Consider the following 25,060-nt stretch of genomic DNA (forward strand, 5'->3'; position numbering starts at 1 on the left):
CACGCCTGATGCAAGTTTTTTACTCTGCGAGCTGCTCCTTTCAGTCTTTTTTCACCATTTTTCTCATTTTGTCGTAATCACCTTTTCTATAGTTAAACGCTAGCGTACTTGATTTCCTAGTTTCACTTCCTTCAATGCCAATATCAAAACCGATCATATTATGATCACTGTTATCAAGCGGCCCTCGTATCGTTACCCCCTGCACTAGATCATGAGCACCACTAAGGACTAAGTCTAGTATTTTTCCTTCTCTTGTCGGCTCCTGAACTAGCTGTTCCATGAAGCTGTCCTTGAGTTCATCAAGAAATCTTATGTCCCTTGCGTGTACAGATGTTACATTAACCCAGTCTATATGCGGGTAATTGAAATCCCCCATTATTATTGTGTTGCCCAGTTTGTTTGCGTCCCTGATTTCCTTTAACATTTCCGCATCCGTCTGTTCGTCCTGGCCAGGCGGACGGTAGTACACTCCTATCACTATCCTTTTCCCCTTTGCACATGGAATTTCAATCCACAGTGATTCCAAGGAGTGTTTTGTTTCCTGCAGAATTTTCAATCTATTTGATTCAAGGCTCTCGTTAATATACAATGCTACCCCTCCACCAATCCGATTCACCCTATCACTACGATATAATTTGTACCCCGGTATGACAGTGTCCCACTGGTTATCCTCCTTCCACCAGGTCTCAGAGATGCCTATTATATCTAATTTTTCATTTAGTGCAATATATTCCAACTCCCCCATCTTATTTCTTAGGCTCCTGGCATTCGCATATAGACATTTCAAACTATGTTTGTTGTTCCTAAGTACAGTGGGGGAAATAAGTATTTGATCCCTTGCTGATTTTGTAAGTTTGCCCACTGACAAAGACATGAGCAGCCCATAATTGAAGGGTAGGTTATTGGTAACAGTGAGAGATAGCACATCACAAATTAAATCCGGAAAATCACATTGTGGAAAGTATATGAATTTATTTGCATTCTGCAGAGGGAAATAAGTATTTAATCCCTCTGGCAAACAAGACCTAATACTTGGTGGCAAAACCCTTGTTGGCAAGCACAGCGGTCAGACGTCTTCTGTAGTTGATGATGAGGTTTGCACACATGTCAGGAGGAATTTTGGTCCACTCCTCTTTGCAGATCATCTCTAAATCATTAAGAGTTCTGGGCTGTCGCTTGGCAACTCGCAGCTTCAGCTCCCTCCATAAGTTTTCAATGGGATTAAGGTCTGGTGACTGGCTAGGCCACTCCATGACCCTAATGTGCTTCTTCCTGAGCCACTCCTTTGTTGCCTTGGCTGTATGTTTTGGGTCACTGTCGTGCTGGAAGACCCAGCCACGACCCATTTTTAAGGCCCTGGTGGAGGGAAGGAGGTTGTCACTCAGAATTGTACGGTACATGGCCCCATCCATTCTCCCATTGATGCGGTGAAGTAGTCCTGTGCCCTTAGCAGAGAAACACCCCCAAAACATAACATTTCCACCTCCATGCTTGACAGTGGGGACGGTGTTCTTTGGGTCATAGGCAGCATTTCTCTTCCTCCAAACACGGCGAGTTGAGTTCATGCCAAAGAGCTCAATTTTTGTCTCATCTGACCACAGCACCTTCTCCCAAACACTCTCGGCATCATCCAGGTGTTCACTGGCAAACTTCAGACGGGCCGTCACATGTGCCTTCCGGAGCAGGGGGACCTTGCGGGCACTGCAGGATTGCAATCCGTTATGTCGTAATGTGTTACCAATGGTTTTCGTGGTGACAGTGGTCCCAGCTGCCTTGAGATCATTGACAAGTTCCCCCCTTGTAGTTGTAGGCTGATTTCTAACCTTCCTCATGATCAAGGATACCCCACGAGGTGAGATTTTGCGTGGAGCCCCAGATCTTTGTCGATTGACAGTCATTTTGTACTTCTTCCATTTTCTTACTATGGCACCAACAGTTGTCTCCTTCTCGCCCAGCGTCTTACTGATGGTTTTGTAGCCCATTCCAGCCTTGTGCAGGTGTATGATCTTGTCCCTGACATCCTTAGACAGCTCCTTGCTCTTGGCCATTTTGTAGAGGTTAGAGTCTGACTGATTCACTGAGTCTGTGGACAGGTGTCTTTCATACAGGTGACCATTGCCGACAGCTGTCTGTCATGCAGGTAACGAGTTGATTTGGAGCATCTACCTGGTCTGTAGGGGCCAGATCTCTTACTGGTTGGTGGGGGATCAAATACTTATTTCCCTCTGCAGAATGCAAATAAATTCATATACTTTCCACAATGTGATTTTCCGGATTTAATTTGTGATGTGCTATCTCTCACTGTTACCAATAACCTACCCTTCAATTATGGGCTGCTCATGTCTTTGTCAGTGGGCAAACTTACAAAATCAGCAAGGGATCAAATACTTATTTCCCCCACTGTACATCATGCTTAGTACTTGACAGTATTAATTGGCAATCTTTTGTCTGATTTTTATTGTTATTTAAAGATACCCGATCTACTACAATCTCTTTTGCAACCTCACTATCAGGATACTCTATCTTCCCTGTTATGGTGATATCTTTGAAAGATACCTTATCCCGAACCATGCTCTTTTGAGCGACTGTCGGCCTTCCCCCCATTTCTAGTTTAAAAGCTGCTCTATCTCCTTCTTAAACGCCGATGCCAGCAGCCTGGTCCCACTCTGGTTAAGATGGAGCCCATCCTTTCGGAATAGGCTCCCCCTTCCCCAGAATGTTGCCCTCCTCCCTGCACCATCGTCTCATCCACGCATTGAGACTCTGGAGCTCTGCCTGTCTCTTGGGCCCTGCACGTGGCACAGGTAGCATTTCAGAAAATGCTACCCTGGAGGATCTGGATTTCAGCTTTCTACCTAAGAGCCTAAATTTTGCTTCCAGAACCTCTCTCCCACATTTTCCTATGTCATTAGTACCCACATGTACCAAGACAGCCGTCTCCTCCCCAGCACTATATAAAATCCTATCTAGGTGACGCGTGAGGTCCGCCACCTTCGCACCAGGCAGGCAAGTCACCAGGCGATCCTCACGTCCACCAGCCACCCAGCTATCTATATGCCTAATGATCGAATCACCAAGTACAACAGCTGTCCTAACCTTTCCCTCCCGGGCAACATTTGGAGATATATCCTCGGTGCGAAAGGATGATACATCCCCTGGTGGGCAGGTCCTGGCTACAGGAGTACTTCCTACTTCACCAGGGTGATGCTCTTCTTCTAGGAGACCTCCCTCCTCCAAGGTAGCACAGGGGCTACCTGACTGGAGGTGGGACTTCTCTACAACATCCCTGTAGGTCTCCTCTATGTACCTCTCTGTCTCCCTCAGCTCCATCAAGTCTGCTACTCTAGCCTCAAGAGAACGGACACGTTCTCTGAGAGCTAGGAGCTCTTTGCATCGGGCACACACATATGACACCTCACCAATTGGGAGATAATCATACATGTGACACTCAATGCAAAAGACTGGATAGCACCCCTCTCGCTGCTGGACTGCTGACTCCATCTTAGTGTTTTTTGAGTTTTTCCGTAATTTAAAACTTGCTAAAGTATTAAGGATATCAGCCTATCACTAACTTACAGTTCCTCCTTTAAACCCCAATCTTCAAGTTCCGAAAGCACAAGCAAAATTTGTTCACTTACCAGAGAAATATCCTCTTCTCCCAGAACATATTAGAAGGAAAGCTTTCGCGCGCCTAACGGCGCGCGGCACCTTGAGCAGAGGCCCCGAGTGGATCGGAACGGACCTGGAAGTCACTCCGGCGAAGGCTCCGAGGATATGCAGATGAGCTGCAAGTCCTCCACGGCACCTGAGAAGGCAACCGGTGGGAGAGCTGGGCACCTCTCAACCAAGAAAAGGCTTACCAGGGGTTAGGCCGAAGCCAGCATTCCTCCCCCTGAGGGTCACCTGATCCTGGCTAAGAAGTAGCCATTTTACCAACACATCATGAAGGGATTTGCCTGTGCAAGTGCTGATTTTGCAACTTGCGTGTGTAAATGTAAATTCTTACACATGTAAGTGCTGGGTTTTACAAAACTGGATATCCAGGATCAGCCAGTTAAGGAGTCAAGTGATATTTTTGAGACAGTTTTAAACACTAGAGATGTTCAATCACTAGGTCAAATGAGCAGTTAGCCAGTAGTAGGTGAAGGAGAAAGAGGACAGAATGAGGAGCAGGGCCGGTTCAAGAGAAAGTGGTGCCCTGAACCAACTTGCTTTGGCGGCAACTGCCCCCCCATCACGATGCTTCCGGTGCCCTCTCCCCCTGCAGGTTCCGTTCCTCTCCTCCCCTCCCCTCCCGGATCCATTCTCTCTTTCCCTCTGATCTGTCCCCCTTCTTGCAAGCAAACAAACAAACAAACAAACAGAGTAAACACTGGGCCTTCAGGATTGAGAAAAATGTAGTCCTTTATTTATGATGAAAACCCGACACGGGCCGTGTTTCGACGTATAAACGCCTGCATCAGGGGTCAAAGAGCTCTTCTAGGTCAGCTAGTTGACAAAGATGTAGAATAAACAATCAGGTTATATTTCCCGCTGTTTGAGCAGCTCGTTTGTAGAACGCCTTCAGCCGCATAAACCGCCAAACAGCGGGAAATATAACCTGATTGTTTATTCTATCAAACAGCGGGAAATATAACCTGATTGTTTATTCTACATCTTTGTCAACTAGCTAATTAGCTGACCTAGAAGAGCTCTTTGACCCCTGATGCAGGCGTTTATATGCCAAACAAGGCCCGTGTCGGGTTTTCATCATAAATAAAGGACTACATTTTTCTCAATCCTGAAGGCCCAGTGTTTGCTCTGTTTGTTTGTTTGTTTGTTTGGTTGGTTGCTTTTGTATGCTGTTTTCCCCCTTCTTGCAAGCCCAGCAGTGCTCCTTCATGTCTCTCCCTCCCCTATTGTCCTCTAAAGTGTACATCATTAGCTGGCAGCAGCATGACAGGCTGTCTTTGGCCTGCCCCTGGATCTTCCCTCTGCTGCATCCCACCCAACATTTCATCAGAGGAGGAAGGACACAGCAGAGGGAAGATTATGCTATTATGCTGCTGCTGCTGGTTACCAGTGTACAGGATCATGGGTGAGAGAGGTGGGGGAGCACTGCCAGACACGCAGAAAGGGGGACAGATGAGAAGGAAAGGCTTAACCTACAGACCAGGTAAGGTCAGAGGCTGGGTATTTTGGGTTCTCTTAATCACCGATAGGCCAGAGCTTCACCTGGTCCAATGGTTAAGCCGGCCCGGATGAGGAGGAACCTAAGGAAATACTTCTTCATGGAGTGGTAAATGCATGAAACGTCCTCCCGGTGGACTGACTGTATCTGAATTCAAGAGAGAGGAAGGAATAATGGTTGGGCAGACTGGACAGACCATATGGTCTTTGCCTTCATTTTTCTCTTTCTCTTTGTCTGTGTATATTCTGGCATCTGTATTTTTTTAAAGTATACGTGAATTGCCATTGTAAATATAAATCATGAATTTCCAGAATTATTCCAGTCAAGATTCAGCTTGCGGCGCTCAGAATTTTTTGAAGACTGACTACTGTGGGTAGATTTAACCCCAGATATTCAATGATCAGCCATATCTGGGCACTGGTATTGAATATGTGGGGCTAATTCATTATGTTCTAGCCGCTGGGTCTTATGCGGGTCCCAGCTGATATTTAGCTGTGAGGCTGCTGCTAGAGGTCACAGCAGCCATTTTGAAGAAGCAGCAGCAACGGGCAGGAGTGAGTAAGCAACAATTGTGCCCATTTCCTACTAGACCACCAGGGATTATTAGGCAAATAGGCCTATGGCAGTCCTTGGGGGGGGGGGGGGGGGGGGGGGAAGAGGGATGAAAGGAGAGGGGTTCTTGACCTGGAAGTTATGCACATCCCTACTAATTTTCAGTGCCAGCATCCACATAGCTAAACAGCCAAAGTTAGGACTGCTACTTACACAGTCCTATTTGGCTGCTTAGCTAAGTGGGCACCAGCACTGACTATTGCTGGCACACATATAGCTGCCAGCTCCTCCCTTACTCTGCCATCTGAATACCCTTCTCTGACACACTTCAAAAATGGCTGGTCAGAGCTGATAGCAGTACTGTTCGGTTAAGTGCACTGAATATCAGTGTCCTGCCCACAGAGTGTGATTTGAGCGAGCAGCAGCCTTTCCTCCTGATTAAATCATTTTGAATATCGACCAGATTCTTTACAGTATACGTGTGGGGTTTAAACACATATAAATGTCATACAAGCCTTCTAAAATTATCTTCATTTACACTGTTGGTTTAATTTTATTATTCTTTAGTTTGCCTCTGCTTTAATCCTGCCCTGCACACACACAGTGATGGGAAAGGATTCTGTGAGCCACGCTCCACATGCTTTTCCCACTTGGTTCATAAGGGGACTATGATTTATTAGCTATTTTACTACCTGGATTCTGAACTAATGTTGTTTTAGGAATAATTTCTATTTCAGTAATTTTTAACAAGAGGGCAGCTTAGTCTTTGAAGATACTATATGTAGGATTCCATTTATTTAGACAATGATCAATCAGATTTTATACTCTATTTAAATAGATTATTTTAAATATAGTATATTTTCTGGTTGTCTTTCTGTAATATGTATTTATTATGCCTCCGTTTACTGATTTCTTTTTTAATACTGAATTTTTATTCATGGTACAGAGGGACTTGTAATTCTGAAAAGCTATAATAATTACAATGCTGAATTCCCAGTTAACATATTGGCCCATATACTTTGTAATTTTATTCCTGCTGTTTTACTCCTGATTATTTCTTAAGTATGCACTGGATTGCAGTGATTTTGAAATTAAAAGTTATCTGGTGAAATGAAAAATGTACCCCCTGATATTTATACCCCGTGGTCAGCGTTGAATTCAAATGCCAATCGCAGCCTGTAAATTTGTACTCTGGTATTTAGCACTGTACCATGCCTTGATACCAGTGGTGGATGTCCAGATATAAGGTGGCGTCCAGAACTTATCTGTCTAGTGCTCATATTCAGCCTTCCAGATAAATTAGGACAGCTAAATGATGTAGATAGTTGTCTGAATACTGGCACTGAATGTTGTCAGTACCCAGATAACTTTTCACTCCATTCTCGGACTGCCCCAGCACTATCCAGATAGTTCTGACTTGGTCAGTAAACATTTTAAGCAGCATTTTCCACTGCTCTGGTAAGCGGTGCATATTTAGGTAGGAGCTGCTCCTACCCGGATAAGAGCTACTGAAATTGATATTTTGTGAAACAACCATGCAGAATGGCAAGAAGAGGAAAGGAGAAATAAGCAAGGGGTTAAGGGAACAGAGAACAGAGATGGGTGAAGAGAAAGATGAGAAAAAACACAGAGCAGGGTTGGGGGCATTCTGCTGCCCCTGCTACCTGCACTGCTCTAACTCCACCTCCATCCCTACTCCTAACTTCAGCATCTCTCTTTTCCTTGCCTACCATCCCATAGTCGTCGTCCTCATGGCATCCAGCATCTCTGTCTCCTCTACTGCATCTCTGCCCCCTCCGCCATAGTGTCCAACATCTCCTTTCTTGCTTCTCAGACCTCCTTTCCCCATCTAGCATTTCTCTCCTTCCCTATCTCTTGACCTTCCCAACATTTCTCTTCTTCCCTACCTTTCAAACTCCCCTCTCCAGGGTCTACTATCTCCCCTCCCCCCTCATAGTGTCCAGCATTTCATTCCTTCCCTACCTCTCAATTTTCGCCCTCTCCCCCATCGTGGTGTCCAAAATTTCTCTTTTTCCTTCTCCCCCCACCCCCCACTTCTTCAGGATCTTTACCCACCCCTATGGTGTCTAGCATTTATCTCCTTCCTTACTACCCCCCAGCCCAGGGACGGATTGACCATTGGGACAATAGAGTAGTGCTCAAGGGCTCACAATCGGGGTCTAATTTAATCACTTTTGATAGGTGGTTGGGGCCCATGACCCTTTTGGCCGAGGGCCCACATCACTGTCGGTCTGCCCCTTCCCCAATCCCTTCAGTATCTCTTTCACCTCCTCCCCAGTGATGTCCAGCATTTCTCTCTTTCCTGTTTCATAAGAGGCAGAAGCTGGCAGGCCTTGAACATGCGTAGATGTTCAAGATCCTGTGACAACCAACTATGATGATGCCTGTTTTGCTATAGAGATTGCAGCATTGCTGCCCAGGTAGGGAGGAAATCAACACCTTGTGGAGGAAGGGGGAAGGCAATAGAAATATGCTGGAGACCACAAGGGCAGGGAAAGGAAATCAATATCTAGCAGGAGATGGAAGGACAAATTTGATGGTGTCATGACATCTGTGGCTCCCCCTCTTCTGCTGCCTATAGCTGGTAGAAGGAAAATTAAAAAAAAAACACTCTTCGATTTTTAGGCAGGGGCAGATAAATTGAAAGCTAGTTTGTAGTAGGAAAAATATGTTTGGGAAGGAGAAATAGGAGGAGGGAATAAACTGGGAGACAGGCTAGAATAAGAGAGACAATGTGTAGGAAAGGAGAGGTAGAAATTGGTTTAGGACGGGGGGGGGGCAGTTAAGTAAACAAATTTAACACTTAATATGATCTGTCCATGAGCTGTTATTGCGTGGTTACTCGTGAAATGTTAATTTTTGGATTTACTGTTGATAAAGTTTGTTCACAAGAATTGTAATGGATGAAGAGATCAATAAAAACTTTAAAGTGAAAAAAAATCTACATTTTTTTCCAGGAGAGGTAACGGTGACAGTTTTGGAAAGGTGGTCAAGCTGGGCAATAGTGGGTGATCGGAGTGGATAGTTGAGGGAGGATAGTCTTGAGAAAGAGAGTAAGTTGTTTTTTTTTTTAGTTACATTTGTACCCCGCGCTTTCCCACTCATGGCAGGCTCAATTCGGCTTACATATACAGGTACATATTTGTACCTGGGACAATGGAGGGTTAAGTGACTTGCCCAGAGTCACAAGGAGCTGTGCCTGAAGTGGGAATCGAGCTCAGTTCCTCAGTTCCCCAGGACCAAAGTCCACCACCCTAACCACTAGGCCACTCCTCCATAGAAGGGAGAGAATGAAATACAGATGTACCGAGGAAAGAAGAAAGCCTGAGAGATAAAAATGGAAAAAGGAGGAATATAAAGCAATAACAAAAATGAAACTGCCAGATGCATAAAAATGTTGGAAAATAGTTCTTTTGAAACCCAGCTATGTAATACTTACATTGGACTTAACAGCATTCATTTCATCTCCAATAAGTGATCAACATATAAAATAAGTAAATAAAATAAAACATGATATAGCATTAAGAGAGAGCTTTCTTCCTGTTGTGTAACATGTTTCCCCTCTTCACAGCTGAAAAATCTCCCTCAGCACTTATGGGGCCCTTTTACAAAGCAGCAGTAAACCCAACATGGTCTTACCACATGCTAATCTGGATCTATTGCCCAACACAGGCACTGGTGGTAGTTCCAGCCCCGTCACGCACCATTTCATGTTCAAGGGAAAATCATCCAGCTTTTTTTAGCATGACGATAACCCGGCGGTAATCAGACAGTACCGCATGCTACCAGGTTACTGCTAGGTTGGTGTGGAAGCCCTTACCTCCATCTCAGTGGGTGGCGGTAAGTGCTCCCCCTCACATGGCCATATGGTAAGAGCAATCTTACCGCATAGCCATGGCTATTTTCAGCCTTTTTTACCCATGGCAAAAACGGCCCCCACCGCTAGCGCAGGGACCTTTTTGCCACAGCTTGGTAAAAGGACCCCTAAGTATTCTCAGTTTCAAAGGGTTTTACTCTCATATTGTGGGGCTATTGCTATTTTGCTATTTAACTCGGTTTTCTTTCTCTTAGCTGCTACAGAGATTAGGGTGTGTCCTGCTAATCCTGTTTTTTTTTTGTCTGTCTTATTCACTATACTATTCCCTAAACCTTCTTTTGGTTTAGCATCAACTACATACTATATTTGTGAGGTTTTATTACCTCTGTAATTCAGAAATTTTCTTTAGCATAGTAGTAAACCAGATAAGTCATCCTGCAATATCTTTCTTTCTATAAGTCCTTAATAAAATAATCATCTTTATTATCCCATTTTATTTTTCTGGATCATTCCCTTTTGACTTATCTTTTAGAGCTCCTCTTCTGTTTATCTCCCAGGAGTGAGAATATTTTCTTTCCAAAAGTGGGGGAGGGCTTTAAATACTCTTTTGCTGCTTCAATAGATAACACTCTCTGTTGTCTTGGCTGTTTTAAATAGATAGAAGCTTTATAATGGCCATCATGCTGTCACTTCATTAACTACTCACTTGCTAGAATCTCTGTATGTGCTAGATTCCACTTACTGTTCATCTCCTTTTCAGAATATTGGACAAGAACTATGAAGTCCAATTAATTCTAGGATTAATAAACTCCCTTTATCTCTTTTTTTTTAAAAAGGTAGTAATGATAATAAATTACAGGAATTTCCCAGACACTTTTTTGGAGGCAATAATCCCATTCTTGTCATTCACAAAGTTCTGTTCAGCACCTGTGCACATTCCTCTCAGGCTACCCATCATTTATTCTTCCTTATTTAATATTCTAGTAAAGAATTATGATTGTAATTCCATCTCGAGTCAAGCTATATGGCTCTCAGAACTTTGGTCACAACTGCCACCTCCTCCAAGCCAACCAGACGCCTTGCATGGGTGTGAATTGCTGCCTTGCATGAGTTTGTCTAATTTCTGACATATCCTTGTCATTTAAACAAAAATAATATTCCACAGAAGGAGACGCAAATGGAGAAATATGCATAGAAGGTTGAGGGGGAGGAGTTCTAACCTCCAAACGTTAAGGAAGCATTCGCAGGGGATAATTTACTCAGTCCTTAGGAGAGGCTGATTGCAGGGGAAATTTTATCACTTTTGTCTTAACCATGTTCATGTGAAATTCACAAAGTTTTTGTCAGCCTGATATATTTCTGTCAATTGTATTAGCAGGTGGTCCTACCCTTTCATCAATAGATCCATATTGTCTGCAAATTGCAAATTCTTAATGTGCCTTCCCTGTATCACCACACCTCCATGCTCTTGCACTTCCTGTACTTCCATTTGTTCCACAATCTTCCCCAGAACTGTTATGAATAACAGTGGGGACATTGGATCTTCTTGTCTACTGCCTATTATTGTTCTTACCCATTTACTCAATCCTTTCTTGGACTTTACAGTTATCTCTGACATTTTGTACAATCGATCTTTATGCAAGGAAAGTAAACAAAAGAGGAACAGGAAGCTTATATAGTTCTCCAAACAAGTGGCTGAAAAAAATAAGTGCAAAAGAGGCTTCGTTCAAGAAATACAGAATAACGCAATGAGAAGATCATGGAAAAGATTACTGGATTAAGCTCAAGAAGCAAAGATGGAAATATGGTTAGTGAAAACGCAGGTTGAAGAAAAATGGGGAAAGGAGAAAAAATAGGAGTGGAATCACAAGACTGAAAGATACAGAGAGTAGCTATATGGAGAGTGATGAGGATAAAGCAAACATGCTAAACAAATCTCTTCTGTGTTCATGGAAGAAAATCCTGGAGAAGGACCACAGTCGGTTGCCGAGGGAATATCAGGGAATTGAGTGGATATTGCACCGTTCATGGAAGAAAGCGTTTATAAACAGCTTGAAAATCTGAACGTGGACAAAGCTCTGGGGCCAGATGATATACATCTCAGGATACTGAGAGATCTCAGAGAAGTCCTGACGGGACCGCTTAAGGATTTATTGAATAGTTATTTAGAGATGAGAGAGGTTCCAAGGGATTGGAGATGAGCTGATGTGGTCCCTCTTCACAGAAGTGGAGACAGGGAAATGGGAAACTACAGGCTGGTAAGCCTCTCATCGGTGGTAGTATAGTATAAAAAATAATATGCAAGAAAGGGGAATTACATTAGCCTGCACTGTAAAGTTTAAGGACATGTGCTCAGAACATAAAGACCAGATATTTAACTTTAAAAGGTTTATTTACAATACAGGTAAAGCAATAATATTAAAGAGAGGCAGTTTTTAGGGATCTTACACAATGGAAATGTGCTTTACAAGACAGAAAGTCTGACTTATAAATTAGGCTGGATTAATAGTAGCTCACTTTGATGGAGGCTGCTGGTTGGAGTGATGAAGGAGATCCTTGCTGGAAAAGAAGTCTTTTTGTTGCAGAGTTGTTGCTGGAGCCTAGAGAGAGTCTTTTGGATGTCTGTGAAGTCCAGCAAGGCCCAGTGAAGGTGTATGGAGGTGTAGATCAGGAAGCAGCAGAAAGACAAGAGACCAGAGAGAAGAGAGCAAACTGAAAATGTTCTAGGATGGACCATAGGCTGAAGTCAGGTGGGGTGTATTTGAGCCAATGAAAGCTCAGGGATAGCTGAAAACTAGTTCATTCTAGTTTTGAGATGGAGCATGGCAACTGGTCACATGTTTTAATGACATCATAAGAGTTTCTGTCTGGCCATCTTCTGGTAGATACACAGGTATTTGACAGGATTAAAAGAATCATTGTCTGAGAATAGGTGGGCTTCTTTTGTTAGATTAGGTGGAGTTGCACAGTCTTTTGTTTACTCCAGTCTCTGTGAATGCCGTCAATATTCAGATTTTTGTTCTTTGGAGATGTATTGATTGACTGTAAGTATCCACCCGGCTAGTTTTTGTTATCAGTAGTCTCCAGGGGGAAGGTGAGTCAGACCAGTTTATCTAATAAAATCTTTGCAGCTGTATATTTTATGTATATACACTTTGTATCTTGATTTCAGCAAAATCAATAACTCTGAAAATTCCTCATTTCATGCTACAGTAGGAAATATAATGGAATCGCTGCTGAAGGAAAGGATAGTTGACTTTCTAGAAGCCAGTGGGTTACAAAATCCGAGGCAACTTGGCTGTACCAAAGGAAAATCCTGCCAAATGAATCTGATTGACTTCTTTGACTCAGTGACCAAAGAACTGGATGAAGAATGTGTGCTAGATGTAATCTATTGGATTTCAGGCACCAAATATAGAATCTACCCCATGTGCATAAAGGGAGTCACGCCTGTGGGCCCACCTATGCTTAGCCTATGCATATACCCACCTTGCAGTTAGGCAATATGGCATTTAGGCATGCAACCTTATAGAATAGGTGTCTGTCATCAGTGGAGCCTTTGACACATCTAAGTGGTGTATATCTCTATGTACCTGCTTATAGAATTGCCCCATATATCTATGGTTAAGCAGTTTAATGTAGGTCCTGCTTTTTTGCATGCCTAAACGTAACTGCTTAACCATATGGGTATCACCTGAATATCACCACTAAGTGTATAGGAGTCATTCTATCCTCACTTTGGATAATTCTGAGACAGTAATAGGGATTTTCATTGACACTAAGGGTTGTATTCAGTAAATGGTACCCACATTTGGGTACCAGAAACAAGTTGGCACCCAGATTCTATGAAAGGTGTATCGGTATGAGATTTCTTTATGGAATAGCATTGGGCACTGAATTCTGTGCTCAACTTTGGGCATGAAGACTTAAACCAGCTGAAACCTGGTATTCCAATTGGGTGCATATCCATGGTATTCTATAAAACTGTGCACAAGTTTCCGGTACATTCCTGACCCGCTTGTGCCCCTCCCATGGCCATACCCCTTTTGCAGTTGAACACAAAAACACTTAGATGCTGTCTTGTAATTGGGCACATAAGTGTGTTTCCACACTGATCTGATGTTTCAGTCTCATTTCTGTTATAGAAGATAACATGTGAATTTAATAGGAGAATACAATTCTTACAGTAAATCTAGGAAAAAAAAATTACTAGACGTGGGAGTAATATAAAATTTTTGAATTGTGAATCAAGAATTAGCAGTCTGCTGGTCAGTAATCTTTGATTTGTTTGAACCTTATGATCATCTTTTGTGATTTATAAATTGTAGCCTGTGACTGAAGCAAGTATTTCACAGATTAAGGTTCAGCTTGACATAGTTTAGCTCCGCGTAGTAAGTTTAGGCTTAAGAGCCTTTCTCTCTCTCTCTGCTTCACATCTCTGTGTGGACTTCATGAACTCTCATAGCCACTGAGCCCCATTCAGGTGGCATGAGCCCATGAATATATACCAGACGTCATGTGTAAAACAGTTTTCTGATTGGATGATGGGAAGAGCTGGTCACAACAAAACACAAGCCAGGATGGACTATGGTATCAGATCAGTTTAGGCCAGTGTACTTGCAGTGTTGCTAACTGAGGACATAGGACCAAAAGTATATTGTGTATGGTCCTAGGCCTCATGTTCACACAAAGAACAATAAACAAAGGCCAATTCAATGTCTCTAGCACAACAAGGTGTCCTTGGTAAAGTCCATTATGCAGTGTATTAGGAATTTATAACAGGATGGTTAGGATGCAGTTAACATTTGGCTCATAGGCCTCAGTTTGATTAATGCAGGCCTTAGGCACACAAACAGGTATAGCGTTATGGAGCTCATTTTCAAAGCACTTAGACTTACGCTTCATTACAATTTGGGTCAAAATGGCTCTAATTCTGATTTTTCTATTTATGTTGTTCTTACTATTGAGGAAATATAAACTAAAATGTATGATATTAAACCACTAAAAGTTTGTAACTAATTTTGATTTTTCATAATCTCAGCCAGCTAGTTCTTGGATTATGTATGATTTGTGCCTAATAGTTCAAAAGGTGTTAATAATATAGAGTGATTCGATTTATCTCTAGAATTCAAATTGCATATTATCTGGCTTCATTGTGATAAAATTTATAATACTGTAGTGTGTATCTTCTGACATGAGGAAAGAACTGAAAGATATTTTGCAAACTATTTTTATTTTTGTTAATGGTGAGGAGCAAGGCTTAGGTTTAGCAGATAATTGGTTTATCAAAGTTGTTATATCATATGCTGACTGAGAAATTTGTATTGGGAGACTGGAAGACTGGGCATCCAAATGGCAAATGAACTTTAAAGTGGACAAAGGGGGGGGGGGGGGGGAGAAAATGTTGAAATATCTTGTAGTTTTACTATCTGTGTTTTGATGTCACTAAAAGAGATGGAGTTTGTACAGGAGGGTAAATTACTTTACAAAACTGAACCAGGCTCATGTAAGATGTTAACAATAGTTGTATGGTGTTTGGTGTTTATGCTAATAAAAAAGAATTAAACATAAACATAAAGTGGACAAATGTGAAGTGGTGCACATTGGGAAGAATAACTCAAATAATAGCTACATGATGTTGGGTTCCACATTAACTCCTGGATTCTATATACGACAATTAAAGCTGCATGCACAAATTTTGTAGTGCGGCTAAATTGTGCACATAACTGAATTGTTTAACAAGCCAATTGGCACTGATAATTGGCCAATAACAAGCAGTTATTGGCACTATTAAGAATTTAAGCATGCAGCTTTCTAAGAATATTCTGTAAAGGAGTACATGTAAATTCTAATGCGGATCTCAAAAGGGAATGTGGCCATGGGAGAGTCATGGATATTTCTAGAAATTATGTGCATTGCTATAAAATAGTTCCGATCCACACATAAGATATGTACAGGTATTTACACATGGCTTTAGTTGGTGTAAATGGTTGCGCCTAAATTACTCACTGGTCAGGGCACTACACATATTCTGTAAATCACAACTACCGTTAGGTGCGGTTTATAGAATAGTGCTAAGCGTGTTTTTATTCTGTGCCAATTTTTTTCAGTGCCACATTTAGCATTTGGTCCTATACTCTAAAAAGAGTGTTCCTTTAACTGCTAACTGTACTCTAAACTGATGTTATATTAAATTCTAAAACAGCAACTTTAAATGCTAAACTATACTCTAAAATAACTTCCATAGACATAAACTACTACAAAAGCAAAAAACAGAATGAAAGCCCAGCGGGTAAACATTTGTAAAAGGAAGATTACTCCCTTAGTTGAACCTTCAAGAGCACACAGAAACAGAAAATGTTTAAAATTAGAATGATAAAATACAAAAGGACTCAATAGAGACATTGGCTCTCTCACTCATTATCAGACACAGGGTCTTTGAACTATAATTTCTTACTGTTGCATCACTTCTGTCTACCTCCCCCCCTCCCTCTTTCACTGTGCTTGTTTAACATATGCAGAAAGCCTAAGACCAGGATAATTGTATTAGTTTTGCTGACCTAAAAAAGTAAAGATAACTCTTGAAAGCGTCAGAGCAACATTAAGGGGTCCTTTTACAAAGGTACTCTAAAAATAAGTGTGCGCTAAACACTAGAGATGTCCATATATTCCTATGGGCGTCTCTAGCATTTAGTGCACACTAATCATTAGCGCTCGCTAAAAACGCCAGTGCGCCTTTGTAAAAGACCCTCTAAGTTAGTCTAATGAAAAGATATCACCTACAACTTGTTCATTGACCTTTATTCCCCCATATCCATTAGATGAAACTAGTTGACCTCTCCCTGTTAATTTATCTAGGAAACATGGAGGGGCATTTTTGAAATGGATGTCCATGTTTTGATATGGATGTCCTCGCAAAATGTCCCCATCCAGGGGCAGGGAAACCCGTATTTTCAAAACAAGATGGACGTCCATCTTTCATTTCGATAATACATTCAGGGATATCCAAATCCTTAAATTTGGTTGTCCCTAGAGATGGTCATCCCTAGACTTGGTCGTTTCTGATTTTCGGCGACAATGGAAACCAAGGACGCCCATGTCAGAAACGACCAAATGCAAGCCATTTGGTCATAGGAGGAGCCAGTATTTGTAGTGCACTGGTCGCCCTGACATGCCAGGACACGAGCCAGGCACCCTAGGGGGCACTGCAGTGGACTTCATAAATTGCTCCCAGGTACATAGCTCCCTTACCTTGTGTGCTGAGCCCCCCAACCCCCCATAAAACCAATTACCCACAACTGTACACCACTACCATAGCCCTAGATGTGGGTACAATGGGTTTCTGGTGGGTTTTGGAGGGCTCACTGTTTCTTCTACAAATGTATCAGGTAGGGGGGGAAGGGCCTGGGTCCGTCTGCCTGAAGTGCACTGCAGTACCCACTAAAACTGCTCCAGGGACCTGCATACTGCTGTCATGGACCTGAGTATGACAACTGAGGCTGGCATAGAGGCTGGTAAAAAATATTTTTAAAGATATTTTTTGAGGGTAGGAGGGGGTTAGTGGCCACTGGGGGAGTAAGGGGAAGTCATCCTGATTATCTCTGCTGGTCATCTGGTCATTTCGGGCACCTTTTTGTGCCTTGGTCGTAACAAAAACACAACCAAGTAAAGCCGTCCATGTGTTCGTCAGGGACGCCCTTGTTTCTTTCGATTATGGGCCAAGGACGTCCAAGTGTTAGGCACACCCAAGTCCTGCCTGTGCTACGCCACACGCCCCCTTGAATTTTGGTGGCCGTCCCTGCAACGGATAGCAGTTGGGGACATCCAAAATCGGCTTTCGTTTATACCGAGTTGGACGACCCTATGAGAAGGACATCCATCTTCCAATTTGTGTCGAAAGATGGGCGTCCTTCTCTTTCGAAAATGAGCCCAATAGGGGCTCATTTTCAAAGCATTAAACTTATAAAGTTACATAGAACCCTATAAAGTTCCATAGTGTTTTCAAATCACTTAGACTTATAAAGTTACATAGAACCCTATGGAAACTTTGTAAGTGTAAGTGCTTTGAAAATGAGCCCCATAATATGTAACTATGTAAGTCTAAGTGCTTTGAAAACACGCCTCCTAGGGGCCACTGTAGAAATCTTTACAGTAGAGCTGGCTCAGTGCATGGCTGTACTACAAAATTACTGATCTGAAAATAAGGTGACATGCTATAAGCAATGAGCATGCAAATTACTGTCATATTAATATTGAAGCAGTAATCTGCAGCTCATACTACTACTACTACTATTTAACATTTCTAGAGCGCTACAAAGTGTACGCAGCGCTGTACAAACACAGAAGAAAGACAGTCCCTGCTCAAAGAGCTTACAATCTAATAGACAAAAAGTAAAGCATTTAAATTTAAAATATTTAAGCAGTCAAGCACAAGAGAACAGTCACAGAAGGACTGAAGATGTTGAAGGGTGGTCAGTGTGATTAGGTGTAACTCTGGTTGGAGTAGTGGGAGAAGGTGATAGAAAAATAGAAATGGGTGAGGTAAAAGTAATGAGTGGGTTGATAGGGAGGTTATATAAGACATGTCACTCTAGGGGTGGGTGAGTAGAGGGGTAGGGTGGGCGGGAAGGTATTCTCTGCAGCCTATCTGTGAGATGGAAAATGCTCTCTGAAGCTGCTGCTATAAGTTGTTAGTTTTCACACCCTGAAAGATAGCTCATTGTGAAATGTTATCTTTCCTGTCATGCTTGGCTGGTGATTGGCTGAGGCTCTGAGAGAAAAGGTGACAGTTTAAAAGAAAAAAGTTGCCAGCAGTCTGCATGGGCCCCAATTTTAACCCCATCCCCCTACCCTCCCATTCAAAGAAGTTTCCCTCTGCTGTTTAGTGGCAACCCAGCCCTCCCCCTATGTTGGGGCAATAATTTTATGGGGGGAGGGGGGGGGAAGGTGCCAGTCATATTGGGAGTTGAGAAGGTGCCAAAGAGACATCATTTAATGGGACAAAGGAAAAAGATGGAACTGATGCTGATCATGGAGGCTGTATGCCAATTTCAGACCTTGCAGTAAACATCAGCACTCAGCCCTGCGTTGCTGAGAGATTGCTGATCAGTTCTTTGGCATTCATTATAATGTGCTGTGTACTGATGTCTACCATGGGAGTAAATACCAACGCATAAACTCTCTTAGCATGCAGCAGCCATTAAAGAGCAGGTAAATTGCTTGTCAAGGGTACACTGTAGCCTGTGGTAGCTTCCTGCTTCGGCTCCATAAAGCTAAATCCTCACATAGTAATGTGTGTTTAGCACACAGAAAATTGATACATAGTATAATGCAGATTGTAGGCACATTAGTTTGAAGGCTGATTTTGACATGTTGAAAAGCTCTAATGTGGGTTAGGAAATGTGTAAACTGTTTGGAAAAAAAATGTCCAAAAGTCTTCTAGAATATTGTTTTCATGCTCAAAGCGAACCCAATTGAATGGTCCATATGTTCATAACTGTACTATAATTCAGTATATCTATGACAAAGCCCTAAAGGTAGAACTGATATTGATTGAACTAGATTAGCAGAAAGTATGGAAAAGCCACAGTAAAATGATGATTTTCTGATATATTTCAGTTCTCATTGTACTGACATTTTTATTTGAAGCTGAAAAATATACCTTTAAACTGAAACCAACAATTTCACTGCAACAGAACTTCAGGTTTGCTTGCTTTTTGTTTTAAGAAAAATGTATTTCCTCATGCTTTCTTCTTACAGGTGAGATTTGTGCTTTCAAAATTCGTGGCCAGGAAATGCCCTTTGAAGCTGTGGTTCTGAACAAGACATCTGGAGAAGGTCGTATTCAAGCAAAACGTTCAATTGACTGTGAATTGCAGAAAGAGTACACATTTATCATCCAGGCGTATGACTGTGGAGCAGGACCTAGTGGAACCAACTGGAAAAAATCTCATAAGTAAGTGATAAATAGAAAGAAGGAAGCCATGGGTATTGATTGAAGTTTTCACTTTTATATCTAATATTGCTTGAAGTGATTTTTGTTGCTGCTGCTGTTTAAATTAGTCACAAGAAAGAAATTACCCAGTATTTCTCATCACAAATTACAATGAGCGAACATAATGAAAAGGAAAATGTAATGTTCCCATTCATAGTGCTCTGATGTGTTGGAGCATAGCTATGCACAAAATAGCATGTCATTTCAGTTGAACAGCAAATATTAAAGGTTAACAAGTGTAGGGGTCTTTTTACTAAAGCACTTTAGATTTTGCAGTTAATATAGCTGTACTGTTCTAGGCAAAGTATAGTGTAGCTTAAACAGCCAGCTTAAGAGTAGAGGTTCCAAAGCTATATTAAATAATAGTGGGGATAGTGGAAAAATCAATAAAATTGATTGAACTTTAAAAAAAAAACAGCCAGCTTAAACCATTCCCAAGTAGAATTTTTACCAGCAGACTCTGTTCTTAAGCAAATCTTCTTTATTGTAGCACTCATAACAAAGAAAAAACAACTTACATTTCAGTTGCTTAGAAGAGAATTGTTGCCTTCTGCACATAGTCTGTATCTAGCCACCCTAGAGGCAATGAGATGTCCAGAAACTCAGCCCAGCTGAGAGGAAAAGCTGTAACACTCAAAGGAGAATAAGGGGGAGAAGCTCAGGGTAAATAAAAGGAGAATGACTTGAGAAAATGCTAAAAAAATCTTGATGGAATTATAGTAAAAAAGGAGGGCTTAGCCCCCTAGAATAGCTGCTGATTACCAAGGCATGCAAGGAAAAACTGGGCTCTCTCACACAGCCTGCAGGGGCAGAGAGGGAGGGTTGGTCCTAGCTCAGAGCTAACAGCCAATAGGAAATGCAGTCCTAATACACAGTGCTATCTTTTACACAGACAATGCAATTAAATACAAATTATACTCATATTAAGTATACAGGACAATTTATCCTGCCTCCATGAATATGGGGGCATAGTAACAGCTTACCACAGAAAATTAATACATGGTATCTGCATATCTAATGCAGCAGCTATTGGGGGCATGCTCACCATTTTTCATTGCAGGTCTTGCATTAACATTTGGATTAACACACTATATTCAGTTTACAGATAGTGCAGAGGCACATGGGGGGGGGGGGGCAATTCTATAAAGTGTGCCAAAGTTTAAGTGCCAACATGCAGTACCCTAAGCACAAATTGTATAACAGAATCTAAGAGTCCAGATTCCATTATAGCATAAGTAAGGCAGTTGCATGTAATATTTAGATATGCCCATTTATGCCTTATCAATAAATAGCAGGCATAAATGTGCATGCCTAAATGTATCACTTTAGTTTGGAAGACCCCTATTGCTTACCCATGTACCTCTTTTAAGTTCATGCCCCCTGCATTTATGCGCTGTGACTTGCACACTTGTAGAATACCACTCGATCATTGGCCTATAATCTAAGGGGGTCTTTTACAAAGGTGTTATAGCATTTTTAGCCCACGCTAAAAGCTAGAGACACTCATAGGAATATATGGGCATCTCTAACGTTTAGCACATGCTTATTTTTAGTGTGCATTGAAAACGCTAGTACGCCTTTGTAAAAGCGGCCCTTAGTGTGCAAATGACATTTACATTTAGGCACTAAAGGCCAGATTCTGTAAATGGCCTTTAGCGCCTAAATGGAGAGAAAAAGATAAGAGTGGGGGAAGATAGGCTCTTTCCAATCAATAGGGGAGACGTATATTTGAAACAAGTATAATATTTATTATAACAGGTTGACTCAACACAGCCGTGTTTCGGTGCCATAGCACCTTCTTCAGGAGTCTAAAAATAGCACATAGTGCTATTCTATAAACCACACCTAAAGTTAGATGCAGTTTATAGAATAGCACATAGGCTGGTGCGGCCATTTACGCCACTGAAAACGTGGTGTAAATACCCGCACCTAAATGTAGGTGCATTCCCTTGAATTCTATAAGCACACGCACAAATGGAGGAGTGGCCTAGTGGTTAGAGCACCGGTCTTGCAATCCTGAGGTGGCCGGTTCAAATCCCACTGCTGCTCCTTGTGATATTGAGCAAATCACTTAACCCCCCATTTCCTCAGGTACAAATTTAGATTGTGAGCCCTCCTGGGACAGAGAAATATCCAGTGTCCCTGAATGTAACTCACCTTGAGCTACTACTGAAAAAAGTGTGAGCAAAATCTAAATAAAAAATAAATAAACATGCCCACACTCCTCCCATGGTCACACCGCTCTTTTCAGCTATGCGCATTCGAAGTTATATGAGCACCTGTTTTTAGAATACGTCTAAAAAGAAGCTTGTGTTAATTCCAATTATTGCCAATTAGTTGTGATAATTGATTGTTAGTCTAGTAGTGCTGATTGGCTCATTACTAACTTAAGATGTGTGCATAAATTTGACACACACAACTTGCCACGCATTATATAGAATCTGGGGGTAAAGGTATAGAATAAGGGGGTTAGCACCTCTTATTTAAGATGTGGTAAGTAGTCCCATGGTAACTGTGCATTATTTAGCATGCAGTAAGCGCCAAATTTTGAGGTATACTTCCTACACCTGCTCTCTGTCAATGCCCTGCCTAGTTCTGCCCCAAAACAAAGGTCAGCATTTATTCAGTAATGGGAGCAGCAGTATAAGTTTGCTACGCGGGCCTATATAGCGCCAGCCAGGGCACGGAGGGTGGGTTTCAGAACAGGGAATTGCCCTAAATGTGGAGAGCAAATGGCACAGATTAGAACATTTTGGATGCAAATTTTGGCAGAGAGTAGCCGATGCTGGAAGCGGAAAGTGGGAGACACCCCGTTGTTATTATTTGACATATATGCAATTGCAAAACCGATCCCAGTGGGATGTATAGTCTTTCTCAGAAGGGCAGTGTTGACCGGAAAGAAAGTGATTTTGCTCAGCTGGAGAGAGACTCAGGCACCCACAAGAGAACTGTGGAGAACAAAGATGACAGAATTATTACACCTGGAACTGTGTGGATTTGCTAAGTCTGCTCATTTAGAGCAGGAGCGGAACGCATTTCGCAGGGTGTGGGAGCGCTACTGGACCACCCTTCAGCCCCACACCAGGCAGAGGATTCTGCACAGATTGAAATGGAGTGTCGAGACTACAATAGCACCTTCAACTGTCCTAAAGAAGTGACACCAGATCCCAAGCCCAGAACCTTGAGGGGGGAGGGCGGAAGAGAAAGAGGGAGGGAGGGAGGGCGGGCAAAGGAGGGAGGCATTGGGGGTTTTATTGGTACAATGGACTAATGATAACGTTTGCTCGTTGATTCAGTAGTTGTGAGACTGGATAGTTGGTTGCTTGGTTATTATTGGGGGGGGGGTGTTAAAAAAGGAAACCATTGATGACAAAAGGATGCTGGGTAGCTATTTGATGTATAAGCTTTTTCGTTATTATCTGATGGCAATCTTGGACATGTGTATTCATTGATAGTCTTGCCAATAAAAAGATTTAAACATAAACTGTGACATAGCGCTCGGTAACCCAAAAAATGCCGAAAAAGTGGTTAGTGCGTTTGCTGTTACTTTGTGCTAAACTGCATGTTAACAGCATAACAAACTTTTTTAAAAAGGGCCTCATAGTTAATTCCATTTTCTTTGATAAACTTATAGGCTGATGTTATGACACTGCATTAGAAATCTGTGTTCTATTTTAACAGGGGTTTTTTTTTGCTACTTTTATGTACAGTTTTTATTTCTGATGTGATACACTCGAGATACACAAAAATCACTGACGTAAAAGACTGTGCTAATCTCAGCTCCATTCTTATTTCCCCGTTGGTATGGATTTTTTGCGTACTACATGGAAAATAACCTTTGTGCTAAAAAAAATCAGAACTTTCAAAGGAATCAAAATTGTGTTGTTGTCTATTAAAAAGCTATCACCTGCAACCTTTGTTGACGTGTATCCTTATAAGGAAAATGTGAAGTTTGAATAACTTATTCTGCATTAGAGAAATGCTTTATTTTTTTCACCCACTTGTTCGGTATAGCTTTTGAGTAATATTTTTCACAACTAACTGTTCACTTGGAAGTCATGAAGACACTTATGGATAGCAAAAGTTTGTTTTTATTAAGGCTGTCATAGATTTACTACAGTTTTTAAAGTTGTTACTAACACAATTTCAGGAGTGAAAAATGGAGCAGCAGCAGCAGGAGGGAGGTTTCTGTGCAACTACTGTGCAGCAGGCCAGGACTAGTACACAGGTTCTACAGACAAGATCCACAGCTTTGAAGAACACTGACATATACTTACACATGCTTATACATCCACACATTTTTATATGATTCTCTAATGTGTCTGTACACATGAACCTTATTCTACCACAACATTACTGTATTTGTTCATACCGGAATTGGTGAACGCCTTTACGGTACTATGTAAGCCACATTGAGCCTGCAAATAGGAGAGAAAATGTGGGATACAAATATAACAAATAAACACAAGACTGTAAGCTGAATAGCAGCAGCACAGACTCAAGCTTAAATGAAAGAATATACAGAACCAGATATGAAAAATCCTTTATCCATATACACAGTAGCTGCTGTCCAAATAAGTGCCCTATCTGGGATCTATGTAGGGACTTTCAGTAGTACTATAGCAGCATTGCCACCGAAAATTCTTACCACCATGGCACTTTCTGGATACCGCCGGAGCAGATTGAGGCTGATGCATTGACTTCCACTCAAATCTACAGGTAGTCGGTGATATTTAGCCACTTTCCCCCTAATTCTATAAATTCCATGCTCAAATTTCATGCTTGGCATGAAAAGTTGCATGCACAAGTTATAGTGTCAGTTACAAGCATAGAGGAAGATTTTATATATGGCGCCTTAAAAATCAGTTCTGAAATCAGTGCCAACTAAGCATATTCTATAATCGGTGCCTAGGTTTAGGTGCTGATTATAGAATACACTTAATTGATATTTCAGCACCTAAATCTGCACATATCCATTTACACCAATGAAAATGTGACTTAAATCCCAGCACATAGATTTAGGTGCACTGGGCCATATTCTTTAACTAGGCGCATAAATTTCAGAATGCCCACAAAAAGCCAATTTCCCCACCCTTAACCACACCCCTTTTTGCCTGCATGCATTAGAAGTTTGGCGCACATCATAACCGAATACACTTAGCGATTTGTGCACCTCCATTCTAATCCGTGCCAATTAGTGCTCATTATTGCTTAAGTGCTGTTATCAGCGCTCATTAGCTTGTTAAATTACGTGCATTGTTATAGAATCTGCCAATTTTGGCATGGATCTCTAGGCACACTATATAAAATCAAGGGGATAATGTAATTTGATAATTAGTTAATTATCATTAAAAATCAATTATTGATGCTAATTGGTGCACTAATTAATAGGTATGTACATAAATGCCCTTAGATGGAATTCTGTAAATTGCGTGCATAGAATCCATAGCGTGCAACTACAAGGAGTGCATGGACCTGAGAGGGGCATTGGTATGTCAAGGGCTTG

General features: G+C 41.7%; 1 protein-coding gene across 1 annotated transcript in view; it reads left to right on the forward strand.

Annotated features, from left to right (window-relative positions):
• Positions 1 to 25,060, forward strand: part of CLSTN2 (calsyntenin 2) — a 1,123,462-nt gene that overhangs the window by 662,556 nt on the left and 435,846 nt on the right. Inside the window, exon 4 of the mRNA XM_030216144.1 lies at positions 19,320 to 19,515. Within this exon, the coding sequence (XP_030072004.1) occupies positions 19,320 to 19,515 (196 nt within the window). The remainder of the gene's footprint in view (positions 1 to 19,319; positions 19,516 to 25,060) is intronic.

This window comes from Microcaecilia unicolor, chromosome 10 (assembly GCF_901765095.1).
Source record: "Microcaecilia unicolor chromosome 10, aMicUni1.1, whole genome shotgun sequence".
NCBI lineage: Eukaryota > Metazoa > Chordata > Amphibia > Gymnophiona > Siphonopidae > Microcaecilia > Microcaecilia unicolor.